Source organism: Oncorhynchus gorbuscha, linkage group LG06 (assembly GCF_021184085.1).
Source record: "Oncorhynchus gorbuscha isolate QuinsamMale2020 ecotype Even-year linkage group LG06, OgorEven_v1.0, whole genome shotgun sequence".
Lineage (NCBI taxonomy): Eukaryota > Metazoa > Chordata > Actinopteri > Salmoniformes > Salmonidae > Oncorhynchus > Oncorhynchus gorbuscha.
Genome location: NC_060178.1, coordinates 42,545,343 through 42,572,240, shown reverse-complemented (window position 1 = coordinate 42,572,240; position 26,898 = coordinate 42,545,343). Strand labels below are relative to the sequence as shown.

General features: G+C 44.0%; 1 protein-coding gene across 6 annotated transcripts in view; it reads left to right on the top strand.

Moving 5' to 3' along the window:
• The first annotated feature begins 4,827 nt into the window (after nt 1-4,827).
• The window catches only part of LOC124037995 (DENN domain-containing protein 1B-like), a 183,812-nt gene continuing 161,741 nt past the window's right edge, over nt 4,828-26,898 (top strand). For all 6 annotated transcript variants that reach the window (XM_046353332.1, XM_046353333.1, XM_046353331.1 and 3 more), the window contains exons 1-2: nt 4,828-5,271; nt 5,920-5,984. In XM_046353332.1, coding sequence (XP_046209288.1) covers nt 5,979-5,984 — 6 coding nt within the window. In that variant the 5' untranslated portion in view covers nt 4,828-5,271; nt 5,920-5,978. The remainder of the gene's footprint in view (nt 5,272-5,919; nt 5,985-26,898) is intronic.

Sequence of the window (26,898 nt, the reverse complement as noted above, 5' to 3'; positions counted from 1 at the left end):
TGCTGTACAATATCTAGCAACTGCTAGAGACATGTTTGCTTCTCTGGCTAAAATTTGCATATCTGAGTATTCTTTAATGTAGGTGAATAATAACAGTTGAATAAGATGGCTACAAAGTAATGTCGTAAAGTATAGAACACCAGACTAGCTAGACTAAAAAGGCAAATCAGGAAGATAAAATGTTGTTGCTAGCTTCAGTCAAAGAGTGCCTTGGACCCTTTTGTTTGGTAAACTACTTCGGAATCCAAAGCCCCCTCGTGTATATACTAGAGGTCGACCGATTATGATTTTTCAATGCCATTATCAATACTGTCACGGCTTTCTTCTGTTGAAGGAGAGGCAGACCAAAACGCAACGTGGTTATTTTGATACATCTTTAATCAAGATGAAAATAGAACAATATATAAAAACAAGAAACGTGAAAAACCGAAAACAGCCCTATCTGGTGTAACAAACACAAAGACAGGAACACTCACCCACAAAACCCAACACAAAACAGGCTACCTAAATATGGCTTCCAATAAAAGACAATGACTAACACCTGCCTCTGATTGAGAACCATATCAGGCCCAAACACAGAAATAGACAAACCATACATCCAACATAGATGCTCACTCAGATCACACCCTTATCAAACAAAACATAGAACATACAAAGCAAACTATGGTCAGGGTGTGACAGTCCCCCCCCCCTCCCCCTCCCAAGGTGCGGACTCCGGCCGCAAAACCTGAACCTATTGGGGAGGGTCTGGGTGGGCATCTGTCCGCGGCGTATGGTGCCTGCTTAGCGTGTCTGGTCACCGGTACGCCGTTTCGGGCCTGGGTATCCTGCGCTGGCTCTGCGTGCTGTGTCTCCGGGGCGCTGGGAGGGTGCAGTGCGTCCTATGCCTGCGCTCCGCTCGTGCCGGGCAAATGTGGGAGTGGAGCCTAAGGGAGAGGTGCGCGTAGTAGGCACTAGATCTCCCGTGCTTACCCACAGCCCGGTTCAACCTGTGCCTGCACTCTGGAGGGTCCGGGCTAGAATAGTGATCCAGCCTGGGGGAGTAGTGCCAAGGCTGCGCTCCAGTGCTCCCCCACAGCCCGGTCCTTCATGTGCCTCCTCCTAACACCAAGCCTCCTGGAGGTCTCCCCAGCCTGGTGGGTCCTGTGGCAGCCCCACGCACCAGGCTGTCTCTCTGTCTACTCCCTACAGGTGTTCCTGTCTGTCCGGCGCTGCCGGAGTCTCCCGCCTGTCTGGCGCTGCAGGAGCCTCCCGCCTGTCCGGCGCTGCCGGAGGCTCCCGCCTGTCCGGCGCTGCCGGAGCCCCTCAGCCCAGAGGCGCCAGAGCCCCTCAGCCCAGAGGTGCCCCTCTGTCACGAGCTGCCCCTCTGTCCAGTGGGGTCATTTAGAAGAGTCTCCGTGGTCAGGAAGCCACGGAGGCGGACTAAGACTATGGTGAAGTGGGGTCCAGGTCCTGTGCCAGGGCCGCCACCGCGGACAGACGCCCCACCCAGACCCTCCCCTATAGGTTAAGGTTTTGCGGCCGGAGTCCGCACCTTTGGGGGGGGGGGGGGGGTACTGTCACGTTCTGACCTTTATTTCCTTTGTTTTGTATGTATTTAGTATGGCCAGGGCGTGAGTTGGGGTGGGCAGTCTGTTTGTTTTTCTATGATTTGGGGATTTGTATTTTTCGGCCTAGTATGGTTCTCAATCAGAGGCATTAGTTGTCTCTGATTGAGAATCATACTTAGGTAGCCTGGGTTGCACTGTTTGTTTGTGGGAGATTGTCTATGCTAGTTGCTTGTGTCAGCGCAGGTCTCGTTTATAGCTTCACGGTCGTTATTGGTTTATTGTTTTTGTATTCAGTGTTCAGTACTTTCTTTAATTAAATATTCACCATGAAGAGGAGGACGACCGTGACAGATACCGATTATTGGAGGACCAAAAACAGCCGATACCGATTAATCAGACTTTTTATTTATTTATTTGTAATAATGACAATTACAACAATACTGAATGAAGACTTATTTTAACTTAATATAATACATCAATAAAATCCATTTTAGCCTCAAATAAATAATGAAACATGTTCAATTTGATTTAAATAATGCAAAAACAAAAGTGTTGGAGAAGAAAGTAAAAGTGCAATATGTGCCATATAAGAAAGCTAAAATGTACTCCTTGCTGTCCCCAGTCCACCTGACCGTGCTGCTGCTCCAGTTTCAACTGTTCTGCCTTATTATTATTCGACCATGCTGGTCATTTTGAACATTTGAACATCTTGGCCATATTCTGTTATAATCTCCACCCGGCACAGCCAGAAGACGACTGGCCACCCCACATAGCCTGGTTCCTCTCTAGGTTTCTTCCTAGGTGTTGGCCTTTCTAGGGAGTTTTTCCTAGCCACCGGGCTTCTATACCTGCATTGCTTGCTGTTTGGGGTTTTAGGCTGGGTTTCTGTACAGCACTTTGAGATATCAGCTGATGTACGAAGGGCTATATAAATACATTTGATTTGATGAATGTGAATGGATAGCACACCTGGATAATGCACCAGTCATGGGGTTCCATCTGTCGCCTTGTCCCCTTGTGTGTTGGGTTTGATGTGCTTCTCAAAGACTTATTGAGCTTCCTTGACAGTGGAAAATGTGTGTGTTGTGTTTTGGAAGGTCAAGAGGACTTTTGCTGGGTGGATGAAGATGCATCTCTGGTTTAGCTTGCGCAGCTGGGAGCTCACCTCATTGTAGGTCTCCCTTTGTTTTAGCAGTTCGGCACTCAGTCTTACAATTAAAACCTGTAAATGAATCATTGGCAGTGCTCAGTGCTGAAGTGGAGACCTATTCAACCGAAGTGGAACGTTTGGAGAGGACAGCCAATGCAACAGTGGTGCAATTTTATAACCTGGAAACGGCAAGGTAGGCTCGAAAGTAAAATCAAACTACTAAAAGAGAAGACAGAATCACTCAAATCAATCCCGTAAATTCAATGTGCAGGTCACAGGACTTGAAACTGGTGTGGAAGTGGGTAACCCAAATGCCTTCATGGGCAATCTTTTCTATGAACTGTTGAAGCAGGAGAAGCTGGGTCCCATGCCACTGATTAACATTGTGTATTGCACGGGTCCTCTCCGGAACGGATCTCGGTGTATGATTGTACAGATCCAAAGCTTTGAAGTCAAGCGGGAATCCTGAGTCTGACCAATGCAGGGAAGAGGATCAGCATATACCCTTAAATTAAAGGCAGAGGTAATCTCCTCACAAACATTCTCTGTCTACAGTAGTAGCGGCCAGCTCTTTCTGTTGAGAGATGCCATGTTTCCACAGTTGAATTGTAGATAGACAAATTCTTGTCACACAATGAGTGTCCCACACCTTAATATGATGTTTAGTGTTGACAAGTTTTACAAAATAAGTCTGCTAATTCATAGTAATTTGCAAAAGAAAGCCATGAAAAGACCACGTGTTTCAATGCATGCCACTGGAACCGGAACTCCAGACTTGTGGTGTTATTTTATTTTGATCATCTATCTTTGGTATGCAAGAGTGTTTTACATTTCCAATGGACATCACTATCATTATATACCCTTACAACTGTCCTGTTTTAATAGGGTTCATCCTAATACGTTTTTATTTTTTGCCTCATATAATGTTCAGTGGACTGCTACTGCACTGTGTATGCTTGCCTTATAAACTGTACATTGAAATAAAATATACTCTGAACCAACCCTGTGTATGTGACTGACTGGGTCATCTGCACGCCACAAACATATATGCCTGCCTGATGAGCTAAAGCCTAAAGTCTTCAGCTCTCAGGCAATGTTACTCATCACACAAGCATGATTTAGCAAACCATCCCTATTACACACACACACAGAAATAAAATAAATGTTGAACCACATAAAGTGGTGTATTTAATCCACAGTAGGCTATTCCCTCCTGACTCCAGCCCTGTGCGTATTGTGCATATAGGTAATGCTTTTGTGAAGGTTGAGACAGCACCAGCAGGATCCTTCCATTATCATATCATAGGAGAAACCTGCAACAGCATGTCCCAGTCTGCTGCCACTTAATTACCTTCAGTCTGCCTGCAGGAAACTGGCTCCCAGCCAGGTCTACTCTCAAGAGGGCTAGGAGACACACACACACACACACACACACACACACACACACACACACACACACACACACACACACACACACACACACACACACACACACACACACACACACACACACACACACACACACACACACACACACACACACACACACACACTGGTTTCAATTTACCAAGGGACAAATATGAGCTTACACAGGGGCTCCCTCCCAATACTTCATATAATGAGTAAGCATCTTAGGCTGGGCTACTAAGAGTTGTGTGTGAATTATAGCCTATTTGCCGCAGTAAATGTGGAATGAATGCATAAATGCCCAAATAATACACACAGGAAAATCCTCTGCATCAAGAGAAGCATTTTATAACAATAAAAAGGCTCTGATCATGTTTGTTGTTAATGACACCAGATCCAGGCAGTCGAGTGAAGGTGAATAACAGACAAGAACAACCTAGGATGCTAACTCCATGCCATAGCATTACACATAATATACATCACTGCTCTTACTTGTGAAGAAGCAGCCCCTATTCCACTTGTGTAATAACAACAAAACATACAACTCAATTACTAAACATTTACTATGAAACAACATAATAGGGAGATCAGATTTAATCAAGGAAGGAGACATGATGAAACCACTCCTGTTCTGAGGATTTGGGGGAGACACTACAAAGGGTTTATCAAACGAGGTGACGTCACTACATTTTTGACAGCCACTTCCTGGTGTTATTTGTTGTGGCAATACCGTGGATTTTGCCTAGACTAGACACAGTTCATGTCAGAATTGACAAGAATGTACTTTTTGTAGGTTAGGATAATTCACACACCAGGTTACGATAATCAATGTGACAGGTTAGGATAATTAGGTCAAGGTTAGGAAAGGGCTAGGCTAAAATAAATCAACTTTTGACGTATATTTGACATAAACTGCATCCCATCTAGCGATGAGCAATACTGTGGCACTGAAACGGTCAGCTGCACAGATCAGGAACAAGGAAGACACATCGCTACTAGATACCATACATCTTTGAAGCGTGCCTGTACTATCGGCAGGGAACAGATAGAAAGGTTGAACAAGTTACGGATCTCACGCTGCTTCAGAACGCAAGCTTGGTCTCGAACAGTAAAGCTGGTGGCGCGATCTGTCGCGATGTTGTAAACCATGGACAGCAGAATAAAGTAAGAGGCGAGTTTAGTTACTTATATAGATTATACATAACACTGTTTTACGGATCGTTATTAAACGTGTGTACATTGTATAACAACGTATGGCGTAATTTGGGATATTTATATAGTTAATAATGGAATGATTTAGCTGGCTGTCTGGCATGCGCTAGCATTTGGGTCACTCTAATGCTGTCTCGCGCTAGCTGACCAATTAGCAAGCCTGCTAACGGCTCGCCATACATCTTCATCACGTTGCTAAATTAAGTAGCCTGTTAGTCTAGGACAAAGCTCACCGATATTCTAGTATTTAACGGTCCTAAAGTAAACAATATCATCTGGTATCAATACAGACTTTTAGGTACAAGGCATTTCACCACGAATGTCAGCTACCGCTAGCTATCATCATGTTATTTCTCGGCCATCAAATTAATCACGCGAGAATCCAATTGCTTTGATGTCTGGCCAGCTCACAGAGCGAACTCGACAGATGATTCCTTTATATGAACTGCTTCATAACGATTTATTGCTACGATTTATAGTTAGCTATGTTGCATATATTGTTGATGTAGCTAGTTAGCAATTGTTGCATACCATAAATTATGTTTGTACACATACGTTTATTTTGCCCCTAGCTAAAGACATAATCTCGTTTTTTTACAGCGAGATTCCGGAAAGGACGTTTGATTTGGTACTACAGATTGCATGCCCAACATCTGAAAATGAAGGTTGGTAAGATAACGTGAGCATGTTTGTGTTACAACACAAAAACGTATTGATTTGCCCTGGATGGAGAGGGAGAAATGGACAGATCTGAATATCATTTTTTTCCCCCCTCTGCCTAGTTAGTATCATACGTACACTGCCAGACAATACTACGAAGACACTTTAGAAACAGAAACGTTTGCCTTTATAAAAGCTGTGAATAGCATGCACATTTAGGTTAAATAATAGGAAACTCTTAGATTGCAGATAACAGACATTAGTGAGAGTTGCATTCTCACCAGACATGGCATAAGTCAAGAGTCCACGTTGGTACAGTAAGCCCTAGGCTACAGTGAAGGTGGTGAGTAGGTAAGTCTGTGGTGTTATTAGGCATGGCCCAAGACTACCAGACTGTTTCACCAATATAACAGGCTTACAACAGTTAACAGACTGACATCTGTTGAAGATCTAAGGATAGGTTAAAGGTTGGAATGTTGACTAAGAAACTCACACTTAGTTGTGAGCATAGATTCTAGTGTTTGGAGTCTTATTTCACCTTCTCTCACAGGGAGTAGTTGTTTTATGAAAGTTTTTGCATTATGATCCAGATCTACCCCTTTTCATTTTCTTGTGACTCACCAAATAGATCATTCCAACATTTTTTTAACCACAACAACCCAGGTTCCAGCAGCGACTCCCAACAGAGACTGTTTTGGGTCCAGTCCTGGCCATGAGCAGCCAGCATCAGCTGTTCTTTATATTTGTGATTGTCAAACATTCCACCAGTCAGAAAACGCAAAGTGCTTAGAATAACCAGGGAATGATTCTGACCAATAAAGAACGGTTCTAACTTCTCTGAGTAGCCCATGGGAAACAAAACAACCTATATTTCACATTGATATCCAATGTCCACCCTTAAGTCGAATATCAGGTAAAAACAGTTGTTGTACATATTATACCAGCTCTCTCGTTTTCCCTCTCAGTCCTGACGTTAAAGAGGTGTTCTGTGGATGGTTCAGTGGTGCAGCTGCTGAGCTGACCAGAATAAAGGGAAACGTATCCTTGGACCTAACGAAGATATTAGATTTAAAACCAAACTCATAAACCTTGGGCCTGTACTGAAATAACTGGCTTCTCTCTCAATGATCCAGGGTCAGACTCGTATCCGGAGCCAGACTCTCAGGAGCTCACATCTACATTACACTCCCCTCAGCTCCCATGGAACAACCAAAAGCTTATACCTCATTGGATAAGTGTGCTGCTACAGCCGAATACTACCTCCTCATTGGACAGGAGAGTGGTAGGGTACAGGAAGTGGGTTATGATGTGGATGAATGGCCAGGCATTAGGAGAGGTTGTTAGGCTCACAGGAGATCCAGAGAGATATATTTGTTGCAAGTGGAATCTTGTGATTTTGACAGGTTGTTGTTTTAGAAAAATGGGTTTCGGATATCAAAACAGGGAATCGACCAAACTTCCAATTTTTATTGATTTCCCCTTTCATTTAAAATTGGCCTGGGTTCTAGTCTATGGGGATGTGTGGAATGTTATGTTTCTTTTACGCTGCTGCTTATAAATGAAATAGATTGTCTTGTTTTTAAGATATTATTACATTCAGATTGATGGATTGTGTGGGAGCATGAAATGTGTACTTACTATAGGCCTGTATTGAGGTATTAGGTTGCTATGGTGATGCTGAGCTCTACTGTGTGCTTTAGACTTGGTTCCTCATGACATGTTTGTCTTGTTGTCTTTGTGTGTGTGTGTGTGGTATCAGATAGTGTTCTTTCTGAGTCATAATGGACAGGCTTTGGCCTAGCTGTTTGAAACTTCCTCTATTACTCTAATTTTATCATAAATGGCCATGTTCTCATAGCTAATAGCCTAAATGCAGAAGTTGTTCTCATATTTCAGCCTCTTCATGTTACTATTTTTCATAATGGAAGAAGTTTCACTTCCAACTAGTTAACGATATCACAGAATGTTTTAGTGGTGATGTAAAAAAAGGCCCATTTCAATTTGTCTGGCTTGCCATTCCAAATAAAATTTCTAGACCCTTGATATAATTGTTCAATCTGATTTTAAGAGCTATCATTTTGATGGCCATAATAAATAGATATGCTGATAGTGGACAACCTTGTTTTACTCCTCTTGACAGTATGATACTTTCTGAGAAGTAGCCATTATTTACTATTTTACACCTAGGGTTAGTTACTATACATAACCTTAACCCATTCTATATGAGATTCTCCAAAATGTAAATATTCTAAGCATTTATGTATAAATTCCAGTCATACTTTATCTAAAGCCTTTTCAAAGTTAGCAATGAATACCATGCCTAGTTTCCCAGATTTTTCATACACTGAAGTGCAAGGGGCCTCCAATTTTTAAAATTAAGTGCGGAAATGTTGCAGGACATGCAGGTGCAGAGGTTGTGTTTGTACAACAGTTGATAGTGTTCCAGAGAGCTTTTGGCCATATTTTCAAAATAATACCTATTTATATACTTTTCAAAAGGCTTTATAACTGTTCAATGAAAAGAAAATGCATTGGAGCAGGCAAACCTGTCTATTCAATAAAGATTTAGTTTGGGGCCTTGTCAGCCTCGGCTCACAATTGCCAAGATCGAACTGTCAAAGAAAGCTGAAATGGGTATATTCTTGTAGCCCTTCCCTGGGATATACCACTGTCAAAACGACATTTAAATAACCAAACTGGTATTCAATTTGTAATTACATTGTATAATAATAGTCTAAAGCAGATAATCATAACCCATCCATAAAGGAACTTTAATTCACAATTAGCGTGCACATGTAATTTTAAAAGGTAGGCTTATCATCCGTTTGACACCGATGAGGAGCTCCAGCAAACAAGCACATTTATTTGAAATAAATCTCCCCAACGTCGTATTTCAAATGTTCATGTGCACTTTAAACATCTCAGAGGAGAGGAAATGGTCAATTAAATGCAATAAAGTATGTATAATGTATATAATGTGTCGTGGGCCTCCCGAGTGGTGCAGTGGTCTAAGGCACAATGTACGCTGACACGGTCGCCAGGTGTATGGTGTGTCCTCCAACACATTGGGTTAAGTGGGCATTGTGTCAAGAAGCAGGGCAGCTTGGTTGGGTTGTGTTTCGGAGGACGCGTGGCTCTCGACCTTCGGCTCTCGACCTTCGCCTCTCCCGAGTCCGTACCGGAGTTGCGGCGATGAGACAAGACTGTAACTACCAATTGGGTACTATGAAATTAGGGGAAAAATGGTGTAAAAAGTAAGAAAACAAAAAAACAACGATGTTTCGTACCTAAATTTAACAGACATTTTTCCAATGTTGCAAGTAACGGGAATTAAATGTTGTAACGCTAGCGATTATTATATGGAGTGTAGATTTAACAGAAATTAAGTTTAATTTGGGGAAAGATGAACAAATATTCATAATGTAGAAGGTATGCACACATGACTGTAAGTCGCTTTGGATAAAAGCGTCTGCTAAATGGCATATATTATTATTATTAAATAAAGCGGTCTGAAATGGTGGGAATTCCAGATACCCAGTACTAAAATCTTGTGTAATTGCTCAGATGCTTTATTACTTTCTAGAGTAGACATGTCAGAAAAGATACTAGGAAACAGAAGCTGAACGAGGAGGGCCACCCCTCTCTTTGCAATTCTATGGGTCAAATGACCCCGCCAATTCGAAAGATGCTAAAACCTGCAAACTTGTGATTTGTCCAAATAAAACATTATTTTAAAAATAATAAAATAACCAAGTTAGTCGTCGCATCCCACAGTCTGTTAACAGCTGCTATTATACCAGTTATGTTATGTTATGTTCACAAATGGGGCTTAGTAGTGCGTCTTCGCCACATGCCTGTAGAATAACCCTGTTAGAATGACCGTAGGAAGGCTATAGGTAGGCCTAGGTCTGTATGTATTTTTTTCTCCTTTTGCTGATGGGACAGTATGGTAACCTTGGTCAGCAGAGTAGACCCCTTAGTCTGCTGTGTGCTGCCTAGTGCCGCTGCCTATTATCAGCCTACATGGCTGTTACAATGAGCAGTTCCCTGTTCCCTGGTAGCTGAGAGAGGAGAGGAGAACAGTTGTTATGTAGTAATCATTTGAAGTCAGATCCAGTACATGGCCAAAAGTGGACACCTGCTCGTCGAATATCTCATTCCAAAATCATGGGCATTAATATGGAGTTGGTCCCCCCCATTACTGCTATAACAGCCGCCACTCTTCTGGGAAGGCTTTACACTCGATGTTGGAACATTGCTACGGGGACTTGCTTCCATTCAGCCACGAGCATTACTGAGTTCGGGCACTGATGTTGGGTGATTAGGCCTGCCTCGCAGTCGGCATTCCAATTCATCCCAAAGATGTTCAATGGGGTTGAGGTGAGGGCTCTGTGCAGGCCAGTCAAGTTCTTCCACACCGATCTCGACAAACCATTTCTGTATGGACCACCTCGCTTTGTGCACGGAGGCATTGTCATGCTGAAACAGGAAAGGGCCTTCCCTAAAATGTTGCCACAAAGTTGGAAGCACAGAATTGCCTAGAATGTCAATGTAGGCTGTAGCGTTTAGATTTCCCTTCACTGGAACTAAGGGGCCTAGGCCGGACCATGAAAAACAGCCCCAGAACATTATTCCTCCTCCACCTAACTTTACAGTTGGCGCTATGCATTCCGGCAGGTTGCGTTCTCCTGGCATCTGCCAAACCCAGATTAGTCCGCTGGACTGCCAGATGGTGAAGCGTGATTCATCACTCAAGAGAACAAGTTTCCCCTGCTCCAGAGTCCAGTGGCGGCGAGGTTTACACCATATTTAGGGAGTTGCTTTAGGACTTGGTCAGGTGGATTAAGCATGTACCAATTTAGGTCACCTAGCAGGACAAGTATAAGGTGCCAGGAGAAAGCTTAGGGCAGGTAGTGTACCTGCTGGTGCTGATGGTGGACGATAACACCAGGCAACAGTCAACAAAAAGCTATTTCAAAGTTTAATGCTTAAAACCAGCAAATCAAATTGTTTGGGTACATTTTTGGTGGAGACAACTGAGCACTGAAGGTGTTCCTTGGTAAAGATTACAACTCCATCACCTTTGGAAGATCTGTCTTTCTGAAAAAGGTTATAACCAGAAAGGTTAACATCAGTGTTCAAAAGACTCTTCCTTAACCACGTCTCAGTAATGACCAACACATCTGGATTGGAGCTGTGGAGCTGTGATCTATTTTAGGTAGTATGCTTCTAGTGTGCAGAAAACCCATGCTTTTACAAAAGCAAAAATCAGTGAAGCAGAGTACAAGTCAGAATTGGGGATAGCAACAATAGATGGGCCAGGGTGTACATGCACATTTCCAGACATCATCAGCAGTAATACAATCAGGACACGGCAGAGGACATGGAGAGCTTTGTGTTGTTGATTTATGACATTTGAATGTGTATTAGATGGAAACACAGTCTATTTGTACAGCAATTGCATCAGGTAACATGAATACAAAGCTGGCAGAGGTGGTTAGAATTAGATGGGAGTCCAAGAGTCCGTGTAACCAATAGAGAGTCAGATTACCGAATGTGGGAACACTGTCTGTCCCACGGTTGGGTAAACAAGCAAGTTCACAGTCAACAAAGCACGCAGGAGTCATGAGGCAAATAGCATAAAGCACAATAAAACATATAACAACTTGGGGGTAATCATTTTAAGTTTAGAGTCACTCTCCCCAACAGTGCATGTGTTCTGGAGGCAAGTGAAAGCTTAGAGAGAGGGCGGAGTGTGGTGGGGGTACCTGTACCAGACAGGGGGAGACAAAAAAAGGGAGTTATTTACATAAGTATTCTGTCAGACTCGAAATTGAGCTCAGGTGCTTCCTGTTTCCATTGATCATCCTTGATCATCCTTCCATTGATCATCCCCCACCTCTTTAAGGAATACCTAGGATAGGATAAAGTAATCCTTCTCACCCCCCCCCCCCCCTTTAAGATTTAGATGCACTATTGTAAAGTGACTGTTCCACTGGATGTCATAAGGTGAATGCACCAATTTGTAAGTCGCTCTGGATAAGAGCGTCTGCTAAATGACTTAAATGTAAATGTAAATGTAAATACTGCACAATTTAAACACTTGTCCTCCAATCCCTCTTCCCCAAAACATGTGCAAATATTGGACTATCAATTGAGTGTTCCTGTATTATAATTATGCTAAAATGTTTATTCTACTGAGCCATGTTCATATTATTTTCTTTTATTATTCCTTACTGTTATTGCATTGTTGAGAAGGAACCAGCAGGTAAGTATTTAGTTGGACAATGTTTATCCTGTACATACGACTTATAAAACTTTAAACAGCCTATATGTTTCACACCCTCCTACCGCTCTGTCTGTCCTCTGTTGTATGTGTCAACACAGCCGTTAACACCTTCCATTTATAGTAGTGGCATTAGGCCAGTGGGAGATGGACAACTTCAGGACACAGAGTGGGTTTGGTCTGATGTACGTTTCACATTGATTGAGCTGAGATTTTGGCCAGAAGAGAGAATATGTGCATATGGTCTTGTGCGTTTTTGCGTACAGTATGTGTCACTTGTGTGTGGGAATTGCTGACTAAACTATAATTAACTATCATTAAACACACAGTGCATGTTGCTCTTAACATTAACCATGTTTAAGAACTGCTCTGTATGGGTATTCTATATAGCATACATGTGCGTACATATACCACTCAAAGTCCCATGCACACACTAGTAATAATAAAAGTTTAGGTCTAAATGCAATCTAACTTTACATCACTGAATGAGGCCAGCTCATCCACCTCCCAGTAGTAGAGCACATCACACAGGGTTTCATAAGAGGCCTGAGATCAGCACTCTGCAGTACAGGGTTATTCTGACTGACTGCATTGGTCACTGGGCTGGATGACCACTCACCCATAGGAGATATTGTTGCACATTACTTTGGGCTGGACTCTGACTAAAAGCCTTGAATTTAAGTCAGCTTCTAACTTTGGTACTTGGATGCAGTACTTTCTTCAATGCACATTTGGGGGTTATGTAATGTTATATCATTTAGGGGAGCCTTGCCACAGTGTTGAGTGGTTTCATTTGTACAATGCATAAAAAATGAATACGAAATCCTCTGGATATGATTTGTCTCATAGAGATTGTATTGAACAATGAGCATGACACTGAACAATGTCTGACCAGGAGTCAGGTGACATCTTGTTGATTTGTTCATGGGCTAGCCTAGAGTCATTAGACTAGGCTATATTTACTAACATTCAGTACCCCAATCTTAAGAATGATTGCAACTGTGGAGGCAGAAATGTGGTTTGTGATTCTGTAGAGTTATCATCAGGGTTCAATATTCAGGTAAATTAAAAGGTGAGCAACTTCACTCTGCAACAGAATTAGAATTAGCCTACAATTCATATGCTCATTATGGGCAGAAGAATTGAATGCTCAGAGGAAGCAACAGGGTCTAACTGTAACGTTGGCCAACCTAGTCAAACTCTCTATGACTGTGAGTCCTTTGCTTTCCCCAGCAGGCCTATAGAGAGCAGCCCTCTCTGCCTTGCTCAGTTCTATTGGCTCCGAGTAGTGGATGCCTAGGCAGGCAGGCAGTGAGCTGAGCTAGATCATGTCGGCTCCCTGAGAGTGACTGGCATGCTTGCTAGTGCGGGCCCCTGTCGGCACTCCGCTACATAGAGCCATATTGATGTGTTTCCAGGGCCCTGCCAAAGCTAGCAGATGATGCTAGCGGTGCGGTGCCAAACAAAGGCAGTAGGTGGGAACAGATGCTACCTGTCCTAGCCGCCCGCTCCAGCCAGATTGCTCCCGGTAACAAAGCTATAAAGTTAATAGATCACCATATCCATTCTACAACTGCACTCATGCTGCAATTAGCTGAACGATTTGCTGTTGTAAAAAAAAAAAACACAACACCAGTCAGTGGCTTTATCAGTCTTTGATTTTTGTTTATCAGTATTTGATTTATGGACCGTTGGTTTCTGTGTGTGGCGATGGAACTGGAACAGTGGTCGTGTTCCATCGAGTAATGTGTCTTGTTCCAATGAATTGTGGACAAATTCATGGCCTGTCTCAAGGGCCTCAGATGGCTCTTTTACTGGTAATACTGTAGGAGTTCACATTGAATTGAGTTACTTGAGATGATTTGTTTGATGGCTGTATTGATATTGATGCATTCTCTCTATCCTGATAAGAGTTGCGTCTCCATAGACTTGAGTTGAGGAACCAGACAGCCATAATAACAGAATGGCCTTTGATTCAGATGCCCTCCTAACTTCACTCGCTCCAAGCATGCACCAATTATGAATCAGAACTATTGTTCTTGTTCCAGAGAACACTCTCTCACTGCAACCCAAGGTCTCAGAATGTCACCTCCTGCCAGCTAGTTAGCCGGCTGCGTTGTTCTCTGCCTCCCTGCTACTGTATCACATCCTCAAGCATTATTCTCTCCACACATTCTCTCCATATGTATTTTCTCTTTTCATCCCTCCCCCCTCACTTCCTGCGTCTTCACACTGCAAACACCCGCATAGTAGAACTTTTAGAAAAGGTTGAATGCTGACATTCTGCAAAAATGTCACTTTTGCACGTTGACCTCCCGCGCCCTGGTTCTGCGTTTTGATTGGTTGTTAGCCTCGTTGTGCGGTCGCGGTGGCCTCACACCCAGGCGGAAGGCCATTGGAGGAGCTGCAGATGCCACGGTGATGAGGAGGGTGTTGATTGGTCATAAGAGAGGCCATACTCCACACACAGACACCAACACTTCTGTTAGTTAAATTGGCTTCCATGTAGATGGAAAAATATGTGGCTTGTTTTTTTATTTTCTTAAATTGAAATTAGGAAGTCTCATCATAACTGCTCAGAGTTTGACACTCAGTTATGAAGTTATCTGCATCTCATTCTGCCTTGCTCTTTTGTTTGTTTGGCTAATTTGTAGCTCTCTCTCATCTGTCACTCAGACATTGAGACTCAGTAGTCTTGCTCTAGAGTCCTGCTGGTCTCTGGGCCCTGCTCTGTTGGACTGTAGAGAGCGAGACAGCAGGGTGGACGTTACTGGGCAGCGAAAGATTGGCCTCTGGCTGCTTGGCAACCCTGTAGCTGTCTGTCTTGCCAATGTTGGAGCTGTCTATCTGACAACTGAAGAGAAACTACAACTCTGGTTCTCCGCTATAGTCTCTCGCTCTCAATTCATTTTCAATTTAAGGGCTTTATTGGCATGGGAAACATGTTTACATTGCCAAAGCAAGTGAAATCGATAATAAACAGAAGTTAAATAAGTAATAATAAATTAACAGTAACATTACACTCACACAAGTACCAAAAGAATGAAGACATTTCAAATTGCAAATAGTTAAAGTCCAAAGTGAAAATAAATCAACATAAATATAGGTTGTATTTACAATGGTGTTTGTTCTTCAGTGGTTGCACTTTTCTTGTGGCTGTGATTGCACACTGTGGTATTTCACCCAGTAGATATGGGAGTTTATCAAAATTGGATTTGTTTTTGAATTCTTTGTGGATTAGTGTAATCTGAGGGAATTATGTGTCTAATATGGTCATACAGGAGGTTAGGAAGTGCAGCTCAGTTTCCAACTCATTTTGTGGGCAGTGTGTAAATAGTCTGTCTTCACTTGAGAGCCAGGTTTACCTTCGGCGGCCTTTCTCAATAGCAAGGCTATGCTCATTGAGTCTGTACATAGTCAAAGCTTTCCTTAATTTTGGGTCATTCACAGTGGTCAGGTATTCTGCCACTGTGTAATCTGTGTTTAGGGCCAAGTAGCATTTTTGTTTGCTCATTTTTTTTGTTAATTCTTTCCAATCTTTTTGTTTTATCATGATTTGGATCTAATTGTGTTGCAGTCCTGGGGCTCTGTGGGGTCTGTTTGTGAACAGAACCCCAGGACCAGCTTGCTTTGGGGGCTCTTCTCCAGGTTCATCTCTCTGTAGGTGATAACTTTGTTATGGAAGGTTTGGGAATCGCTTCCTTTTAGGTGGTTGTAGAATTTAAAGTCTCTTTTCTGGATTTTGATAATTAGCGGGTATCGGCCTAATTGGGGCGGCAGGTAGCCTCGTGGTTAGAGCGTTGGGCCAGTAACCGGAAGGTTGCTGGATCGAATCTCCGAGCTGACAAGGTAATAATCTGTGCTTCTGCCCCTGAACAAGGCAGTTAACCTACTGTTCCCCAGTAGGCCGTCATTGTAAATAAGAATGTGTTCTTAACTTCTCTAGGGTAGGGGGCAGCATTGGGAATTTTGGATGAAAAGCGTGCCCAAATGAAACTGCTCCTGCTACTGCTACTCAGCCATAAAAACAGGAATATGCATATTATTAGAATAATTGGATAGAAAACACTCTGAAGTTTCTAAAACTGTTTGAATGATGTCTGTGAGTATAATAGAACTCACATGGCAGGCAAAAACCTGAGAAAAAATCCAACCCGGAAGTGAATCTGAGGTTTGTGGTTTTTCAACTCTTGGCCTATCGAAAACACAGTGTCTATGGGGTCATATTGCTCTTAAGCCTAAGGCTTCCACTAGATGTCAACAGTCTGTAGAACCTTATTTGATGCTTCTACAGTGAAGTGGGGGCGAATGAGAGGGGGATGAGTCAGAGGTCTGCCAGAGAGCTACAAGCTCAGTCTTGATTTATGTTAAAAACATCATAAAGATTGATTCTATATATCGTTTGACATGTTTATACGGACTGTAATGGAAATGTTTGACTTTTCATCTGATCCTAGTGATCGCTCGTCATGAGTTTGGATTGTGTACTGAACGCGCGAACAAAAAGGAGGTATTTGGACGTAAATTATGGACATTATCAAACAAAACAAACATTTATTGTCGAACTGGGATTCCTGGGAGTGCATTCTGATGAAGATCATCAAAGGTAAGTGAATATTTATAATGCTATTTCTGACTTTTGTTGACTGCACAACATGGTGGATATCTGTTTGGGTTGTTTTGGTCTCTGAGTGCTGTACTCAGATTATTGCATGGTGTGCTTTTTCCGTAAAGCTTTTTTGAAATCTGACACAGCGGTTGCATTAAGGAGAAGTGGATCTAAAATTCCATGCATAACAGTTGTATCTTTTAGCAATGTTTATTATGAGTATTTCTGTAAATTGATGTGGCTCTCTGCAAAATCACCAGATGTTTTGGAACTACTGAACGTAATGCGCCAATGTAAACTCAGATTTTTGGATATAAATATGAACTTTACCGAACAAAACATACATGTATTGTGTAACATGAAGTCCTATGAGTGTCATCTGATGAAGATCATCAGAGGTTAGTGATTCATTTTATCTCTATTTCTGCTTTTTGTGACTCCTCTCTTTGGCTGGAAAAACGGCTGTGTTTTTCTGTGACGAGGTGCTGACCTAACATAATCGTTTTGTTTGCTTTCGCCGTAAAGCCTTTTTGAAATTACATTTACATTACATTTAAGTCATTTAGCAGATGCTCTTATCCAGAGCGACTTACAAATTGGTGCATTCACCTTATGACATCCAGTGGGACAGTCACTTAACAATAGTGCATCTAAAACTTAGGGGGGGTGGGGTGAGAGGGATTACTTATCCTATCCTAGGTATTCCTTAAAGAGATGGGGTTTCAGGTGTCTCCGGAAGGTGGTGATTGACTCCGCTGTCCTGGCGTCGTGAGGGAGTTTGTTCCACCATTGGGGGGCCAGGGCAGTGAACAGTTTTGACTGGGCTGAGCGGGAGCTGTACTTCCTCAGTGGTAGGGAGGCGAGCAGGCCAGAGGTGGATGAACGCAGTGCCCTTGTTTGGGTGTAGGGCCTGATCAGAGCCTGGAGGTACTGAGGTGCCGTTCCCCTCACAGCTCCGTAGGCAAGCACCATGGTCTTGTAGCGGATGCGAGCTTCAACTGGAAGCCAGTGGAGAGAACGGAGGAGCGGGGTGACGTGAGAGAACTTGGGAAGGTTGAACACCAGACGGGCTGCGGCGTTCTGGATGAGTTGAAGGGGTTTAATGGCACAGGCAGGGAGCCCAGCCAACAGCGAGTTGCAGTAATCCAGACGGGAGATGACAAGTGCCTGGATTAGGACCTGCGCCGCTTCCTGTGTGAGGCAGGGTCGTACTCTGCGGATGTTGTAGAGCATGAACCTACAGGAACGGGCCACCGCCTTGATGTTGGTTGAGAACGACAGGGTGTTGTCCAGGATCACGCCAAGGTTCTTGGCGCTCTGGGAGGAGGACACAATGGAGTTGTCAACCGTGATGGCGAGATCATGGAACGGGCAGTCCTTCCCCGGGAGGAAGAGCAGCTCCGTCTTGCCGAGGTTCAGCTTGAGGTGGTGATCCGTCATCCACACTGATATGTCTGCCAGACATGCAGAGATGCGATTCGCCACCTGGTCATCATTTACATTTAAGTCATTTAGCAGACGCTCTTATCCAGAGCGACTTACAAATTGGTGCATTCACCTTATGACATCCAGTGGGACAGTCACTCATCAGAAGGGGGAAAGGAGAAGATTAATTGTGTGTCGTCTGCATAGCAATGATAAGAGAGACCATGTGAGGTTATGACAGAGCCAAGTGACTTGGTGTATAGCGAGAATAGGAGAGGGCCAAGAACAGAGCCCTGGGGGACACCAGTGGTGAGAGCGCGTGGTGAGGAGACAGATTCTCGCCACGCCACCTGGTAGGAGCGACCTGTCAGGTAGGACGCAATCCAAGCGTGGGCCGCGCCGGAGATGCCCAACTCGGAGAGGGTGGAGAGGAGGATCTGATGGTTCACAGTATCGAAGGCAGCCGATAGATCTAGAAGGATGAGAGCAGAGGAGAGAGAGTTAGCTTTAGCAGTGCGGAGCGCCTCCGTGATACAGAGGAGAGCAGTCTCAGTTGAATGACTAGTCTTGAAACCTGACTGATTTGGATCAAGAAGGTCATTCAGAGAGAGATAGCGGGAGAGCTGGCCAAGGACGGCACGTTCAAGAGTTTTGGAGAGAAAAGAAAGAAGGGATACTGGTCTGTAATTGTTGACATCGGAGGGATCGAGTGTAGGTTTTTTCAGAAGGGGTGCAACTCTCGCTCTCTTGAAGACGGAAGGGACGTAGCCAGCGGTCAGGGATGAGTTGATGAGCGAGGTGAGGTAAGGGAGAAGGTCTCCGGAAATGGTCTGGAGAAGAGAGGAGGGGATAGGGTCAAGCGGGCAGGTTGTTGGGCGGCCAGCCGTCACAAGACGCGAGATTTCATCTGGAGAGAGAGGGAGAAAGAGGTCAGAGCACAGGGTAGGGCAGTGTGAGCAGAACCAGCGGTGTCGTTTGACTTAGCAAACGAGGATCGGATGTCGTCGACCTTCTTTTCAAAATGGTTGACGAAGTCATCTGCAGAGAGGGAGGAGGGGGAGGGGGCGGAGGATTCAGGAGGGAGGAGAAGGTGGCAAAGAGCTTCCTAGGGTTAGAGGCAGATGCTTGGAATTTAGCGTGGTAGAAAGTGGCTTTAGCAGCAGAGACAGAGGAGGAAAATGTAGAGAGGAGGGAGTGAAAGGATGCCAGGTCCGCAGGGAGGCGAGTTTTCCTCCATTTCCGCTCGGCTGCCCGGAGCCCTGTTCTGTGAGCTCGCAATGAGTCATCGAGCCACGGAGCGGGAGGGGAGGACCGAGCCTGGAGGATAGGGGACATAGAGAGTCAAGGGATGCAGAGAGGGAGGAGAGGAGGGTTGAGGAGGCAGAATCAGGAGATAGGTGGGAGAAGGTTTGAGCGGAGGGAAGAGATGATAGGATGGAAGAGGAGAGAGTAGCGGGGGAGAGAGAGCGAAGGTTGGGACGGCGCGATACCATCCGAGTAGGGGCAGTGTGGGAGGTGTTGGATGAGAGCGAGAGGGAAAAGGATACAAGGCAGTGGTCGGAGACTTGGAGGGGAGTTGCAATGAGGTTAGTGGAAGAACAGCATCTAGTAAAGATGAGGTCGAGCTGGATTTACAACAAGTGTATCTTTAAAATGGTGTAAAATACATGTATGTTTGAGGAATTTTAATTGTGGGATTTCTGTTGTTTTGAATTTGGCGCCCTGCATTTTCACTGGCTATTGATGAGGTGGGACGCTACCGTAACCTAGAGAGGTTAACCTCTATTGGAACTGACTTTCCTAGTTAAATAAAGGTTCAATATTTGGCGTTATTTGGTGTTTTACGTTGTACACGGAGTCTCAATTTGGTGTTTGTCCCATTTTGTGAATTCTTGGCTGGTGAGCGGACCCTAGACCTCATAACCATGAAGGGCAATGGGTTCTATAACTTATTCAAGTATTTTTTTAGCCAGATCCTAATCGGTATGTTGAATATGATGTTCCTTTTGATGGAATAGAAGGCCCTTCTTACCTTGTCTCTCAGATCGTTCACAGCGTTGTGGAAGTTACTTGTGACGATGATGTTTAGGCCGAGGTATGTATAGTTTTTTGTGTGTTCTAGGGCAATGGTGTCCAGATAGAATTTGTATTCGTAGGTCCTGGCAACTGGATCTTTTTTGGAACACCATTATTTTTGTCTTACTGAGATTTACTGTCAGGGCCCAGATCTGACAGAATCTGTGCAGAAGATCTAGGTGCTGCTGTAGGACCTCCTTGGTTGGGGACAGAAGCACCAGATCATCAGCAAACAGAATACATTTGACTTCAGATTCTAGTAGGGTAAGGCTGGGTGCTGCAGACTGTTCTAGTGCCCTCACCAATTCATTGATATATATGTTGAAGAGGGTGTGGCTTAATCTGCATCCCTTTCTCACCCCCTGGCTCTGTAGAAAGAAATGTGTGTTTTTTGCCAATTTTAACCACACACATATATGTTTGCGTATATGGATTCCATAATGTCGTATGTCAATTAAGGTGTGCAGGGTGAATACGCGGTCTGGCGTACGGTAACTTGGTAAAAAGCCCATTTGACATTTGCTCGGTACATTTGTTTTCGCTGAGGAAATGTACGAGTCCACTGTTAATGATAATTTAGAGGATTGTCTCAAGTTTGCTGTTGATGCATATCCCACGGTAGTTATTGGGGTCACATTTGTCTCCACTTTTCTGGATTGGGGTTGGAGAATATGCCAGAGATGATATTAAAGCATTTAAGTAGTCAATTGGAATTTGTGGTCTGTATATTTTATCATTTCATTTAGGATACCATCAACCCCACAGGCCGTTTTGGGTAGGAGGGTTTGTATTTTGTCCTGTAGTTCATTCAATGTAATTTGAGAATCCAGTGGGTTCTGGTAGTCTTTAATAGTTGATTCTAAGATTTGTATTTGATCATGTATATTTTTGATGTTCTTTGTTAGAGCCGAGTCAAAACTTTTCCATTAACATCTTACTATAACCAATTTTTCCATAATCAGGAATTCCCTCAAGTTTCCATATTTGGTAAACCTGCAAGGACCGATCCCACCGAGATCCAATGGCCGGACCACACCCTAACAAAATGGCCGAAATACCTCGACGTCATACAAACACACCGGTACACGACCTGTTCAAACAGGATTTCTCATCAACTTCCGCCTACATTCCTACGGTTCATAATAAGATACCTATTTATATTTTTGAAATCTACTCCACATCCCTCAGAAATACTTTAAAGACGATGAACACCCTTTTTGCCTAACTGCACACTTCTGACTTAGGTAAATAAGAGACTAGACTCTCTTTTCCAACCTACCACACAACCTAGGATAAGGAGAACATGTCTTTCAAGAAAATATTTCATTAGCTACGTGACATTTTTTTCTTGCCCCCTCAACATTTTTTGTCCTAACTGCCCACTCTGACATTAACAAATGTTCAATTAATGTCTAATTGGTACTATTAACTCTGTGCACTTTAAGTTCAATTATTGAAAGAAATCAGGCTCACCCTTATTCCAGCCAGGTAGGGATCCGATTCTATGGATTCTTCACTTACATTGAGCTGATTTCTGACGTGCAGTTCCTTCTTTTTCCGTAGTGTATTACTGTATTTATTCACCATAGTGAAGGCGTATGCTCAGGTTTTCTGGGTCTCTGTGTTTTTGGTTGGATAGGCTTCTCAATTTCTTTCTTAGGTTTTTGCTTTCTTCATCAAGCCATTTGTTGTTGTTGTTAATTTTCTTAGGTTATCTGCTTGAAATGTTTATATTTAATAGGGAATCTGAGAGGTCAAATATACTGTTTACGTTTTCTACTGCTAAGTTTACACCTTCACTATTACAGTGGAACATTTTGTCCAGGAAATTGTCTATAGAAGGGATTGAATTTGTTGTTGCCTAAAAGTTTTTTTGATAGATTTCCATACTATTTTCCTTCTATTTGTAGAATTTCTTAATATTATTCAGTTCCTTTGGCTTTGATGCCTCATGATTGAGCATAGCTCTGTTCAAGTAGAGTGCGATTTTTCTGTGATTTGATAGGGGTGTCAGTGGACTGACTGTGAATGCTCTAAGAGACTGGGTTGAGGTCAATGATAAAGTAGTCTACAGTACTACTGCCAAGAGATGAGCTGTAGGTGTACCTACCAAAGGAGTCACCTCAAAGCCTAACATTGACTATGTACAGTCGTGGCCAAAAGTTTTGAGAATTACACAAATATTAATTTTCACAAAGTCTGCTGCCTCAGTTTGTATGATGGCAATTTGCATATACTCAAGATTTTTATGAAGAGTGATCAGATGAATTGTAATTAATTGCAAAGTCCCTTTTTGCCATGCAAATGAACTGAATCCCCAAAACACATTTCCACTGTATTTCAGTCCTGCCACAAAAGGACCCGCTGACATGTCAGTGATTCTCTCGTTAACACAGGTGCGAGTGTTGACGAGGACAAGGCTGGAGATCACTCTGTCATGTGGATTGAGTTCGAATAACAGACTGGAAGCTTCAAAAGGAGGGTGGTGCTCGTAATCATTGTTCTTCCTCTGTCAACCATAGTTACCTGCAAGGAAACACGTCCCGCCATCATTGCTTTGCACAAAAAGGGCTTCACAGGCAAGGATATTGCTGCCAGTTAGATTGCACCTAAATCAACCATTTATCGGATCATTAGAACTTCAAGGAAAGCAGTTAAATAGTTGTGAAGAAGGCTTTAGGGAGCCCAAGAAAGTCCAGCAGGCGCCAGGACCGTCTCCTAAAGTTGATTCAGCTGCGGGATCAGGGCATTACCAGTACAGAGCTTGCTCAGGAATGGCAGCAGGCAGGTGTGAGTGTATCTGCACGCACAGTGAGTCAAATACTTTTGGAGGATGGACTGGTGTCAAGAAGGTCAGCAAAGAAGTCACTTCTCTCCAGGAAAAACGTCAGGCACAAACTGATATTCTGCAAAAGGTACAGGGATTGGACTGCTGAGGACTGGGTTAAAGTCATTTTCTCTGATGTATCCCCTTTCCGATTGTTTGGGGCGTCCGGAAATGAGCTTGTCCAGAGAAGACAAGGTGAGCGCTACCATCAGTCCTGTGTCATGCCAACAGTAAAGCATCCTGAGACCATTCATGTGTGGGGTTGCTTCTCAGTCAAGGGAGTGGGCTCACTCACAATTTTGCCTTAGAACACAGCCATGAATAGAGAATGGTACCAACACATCCTCAGAGAGCAACTTCTCCCAACCATCCAGGAACAGTTTGGTGATGAACAATGCCTTTTCCAGCATGATGGAGCACCTTGCCATAAGGCAAAAGTGATGACTAAGTGGCTCGGGGAAAAAAACATCGATATTTTGGGTCCATAGCCAGGAACCTCCCCAGACCTTAATCCCATTGAGAACTTGTGGTCAATCCTCAAGAGGCGGGTGGACAAACAAAATCCCACAAATTCTGACGAACTCTTAAGCATTGACTATGCAAGAATGGGCTGCCATCAGTCAGGATGTGGCCCAGAGGTTAATTGACAGCATACCAGGGTGGATTGCAGAGGTATTGAAAAAGAAGGGTCAACACTGCAAATATTGACTCTTTGCATCAACTTCATGTAATTGTCAATAAAAGCCTTTTACACTTATGAAATGCTTGTAATTACACTTCAGTATTCCATAGTAACATCTGACAAAAATATATTAAGACACTGAAGCAGCAAACTTTGTGGAAATTAATATTTGTGTCATTCTCAAAACTTTTGTCCACGACTGTACATACACAGCGTTCAACAGAGCTGCAGGAATTGTGATCCATTTTTGATGATTATGTTGTTGTAGTTCTGTCTAGGGGGGCATATGGGGGAGGGAATGCTGTCACTTCTAGGTAGCTGTTTGTCCCCCTGTGTGCTGAGGGTGTCAGGTTCTTGTCCAGTTCTGGCATTTAGGTTGCCACAGACTAGTACATGTCATTGGGCCTGGAAATAGTTGATCTCCCCCGCTAGGATGGAGAAGCTGCCATCGCTAAAGTATGGTGATTCTATTGGGTTGATATAGGTAGCACACATGAATGAGATCATGAGGTTATTTCCTTAATTAATTTCTAGCCTGATGTAAAATGTTCCTGTTTTGACTAATGTAATAGAGTGGGTTAGGTCTGCTCCATACCAAATTAGCATACCCCCGAGTCTCTTCCCTGTTTCACACCTGGTAGTTTGGTGGATGGAACTACCAGCTCTCTGTAACCTGGAGGGCAACCTGTGGGTCTGTCTCCTTTATACCATGTTTCTTGTAGGATGACAATGTCTGTATTTCCAATTTCTTTGAAGTCTGGGTTCCTGCTCTTTAAGCCAAAGGCAGATGACCTCAGACCTTGTATTTTCCAGGATGAGATAGTAAAAGGTTTGTGTTCCATAGTGTCAAGTGTTGTTTTAGGCCTAGACCATCACAGTAGGTGTGAGCAGAGCATGTTGAGCATCTGATACATACATCTTAGGTCGCAGGATGGGGCTTGGGCGGGTGTAATAGTGACCTCACATTTTGAACGGTAGTGTAGCTATTAGAGGACAAGGCTGCAGGTCAATATCTATAATTTTAAAGAGAGTATTAAAAAAGGATGACCAATACTCCGACAGCTTAGAACATGAATAAAACATGAGTGTGGTCTGCCGGAGGGAATGAACATCTATCACGTGTCATTCGTGTCTGGGAGGAATTTACTGTTTTTTCTTTGGTGTAGGGAATTCTGTGCAAGACCTTGAACTGAATTAAACTTAACCGAGCACACGAGGATGTGGAGTTGAAAAGGGCCTCAGTCATCTGTAAGTTCAAGTTCACTACCCCAGTCTGTCTTGATTTTGTTTGTTGGAGAGGGTTCAGAGGAAAGCAAAATGTCATATAATCAGACTATGCCGACTCCACGAGAGGGACAAAATCTCCTCTAGCAATGTTTTAGGAGCCAGTTGAGAAAAGGTGGGAAAAGGAGAGCGAACAAAGTTACAGGCTTGAAAATAGCAGAAAAGATTAGAATGAGCCAGATTAGATTTAGCGATGAGATCATTAAAACTGACAAACTTCCCATCTAAAAATACATATTTGAAACAAACCATTTAAGTCATTTAGCAGACGCTCTTATCCAGAGCGACTTACAAATTGGTGCATTCACCTTATGACATCCAGTGGGACAGTCACTTAACAATAGTGCATCTAAAACTTAGGGGGGGTGGGGTGAGAGGGATTACTTAACCTATCCTAGGTATTCCTTAAAGAGGTGGGGTTTCAGGTGTCTCCGGAAGGTGGTGATTGACTCCGCTGTCCTGGCGTCGTGAGGGAGTTTGTTCCACCATTGGGGGGCCAGGGCAGCGAACAGTTTTGACTGGGCTGAGCGGGAGCTGTACTTCCTCAGTGGTAGGGAGGCGAGCAGGCCAGAGGTGGATGAACGCAGTGCCCTTGTTTGGGTGTAGGGCCTGATCAGAGCCTGGAGGTACTGAGGTGCCGTTCCCCTCACAGCTCCGTAGGCAAGCACCATGGTCTTGTAGCGGATGCGAGCTTCAACTGGAAGCCAGTGGAGAGAACGGAGGAGCGGGGTGACGTGAGAGAACTTGGGAAGGTTGAACACCAGACGGGCTGCGGCGTTCTGGATGAGTTGAAGGGGTTTAATGGCACAGGCAGGGAGCCCAGCCAACAGCGAGTTGCAGTAATCCAGACGGGAGATGACAAGTGCCTGGATTAGGACCTGCGCCGCTTCCTGTGTGAGGCAGGGTCGTACTCTGCGGATGTTGTAGAGCATGAACCTACAGGAACGGGCCACCGCCTTGATGTTAGTTGAGAACGACAGGGTGTTGTCCAGGATCACACCAAGGTTCTTGGCGCTCTGGGAGGAGGACACAGTGGAGTTGTCAACCGTGATGGCGAGATCATGGAACGGGCAGTCCTTCCCCGGGAGGAAGAGCAGCTCCGTCTTGCCGAGGTTCAGCTTGAGGTGGTGATCCGTCATCCACACTGATATGTCTGCCAGACATGCAGAGATGCGATTCGCCACCTGGTCATCAGAAGGGGGAAAGGAGAAGATTAATTGTGTGTCGTCTGCATAGCAATGATAAGAGAGACCATGTGAGGTTATGACAGAGCCAAGTGACTTGGTGTATAGCGAGAATAGGAGAGGGCCAAGAACAGAGCCCTGGGGGACACCAGTGGTGAGAGCGCGTGGTGAGGAGACAGATTCTCGCCACGCCACCTGGTAGGAGCGACCTGTCAGGTAGGACGCAATCCAAGCGTGGGCCGCGCCGGAGATGCCCAACTCGGAGAGGGTGGAGAGGAGGATCTGATGGTTCACAGTATCGAAGGCAGCCGATAGATCTAGAAGGATGAGAGCAGAGGAGAGAGAGTTAGCTTTAGCAGTGCGGAGCGCCTCCGTGATACAGAGGAGAGCAGTCTCAGTTGAATGACTAGTCTTGAAACCTGACTGATTTGGATCAAGAAGGTCATTCAGAGAGAGATAGCGGGAGAGCTGTCCAAGGACGGCACGTTCAAGAGTTTTGGAGAGAAAAGAAAGAAGGGATACTGGTCTGTAATTGTTGACATCGGA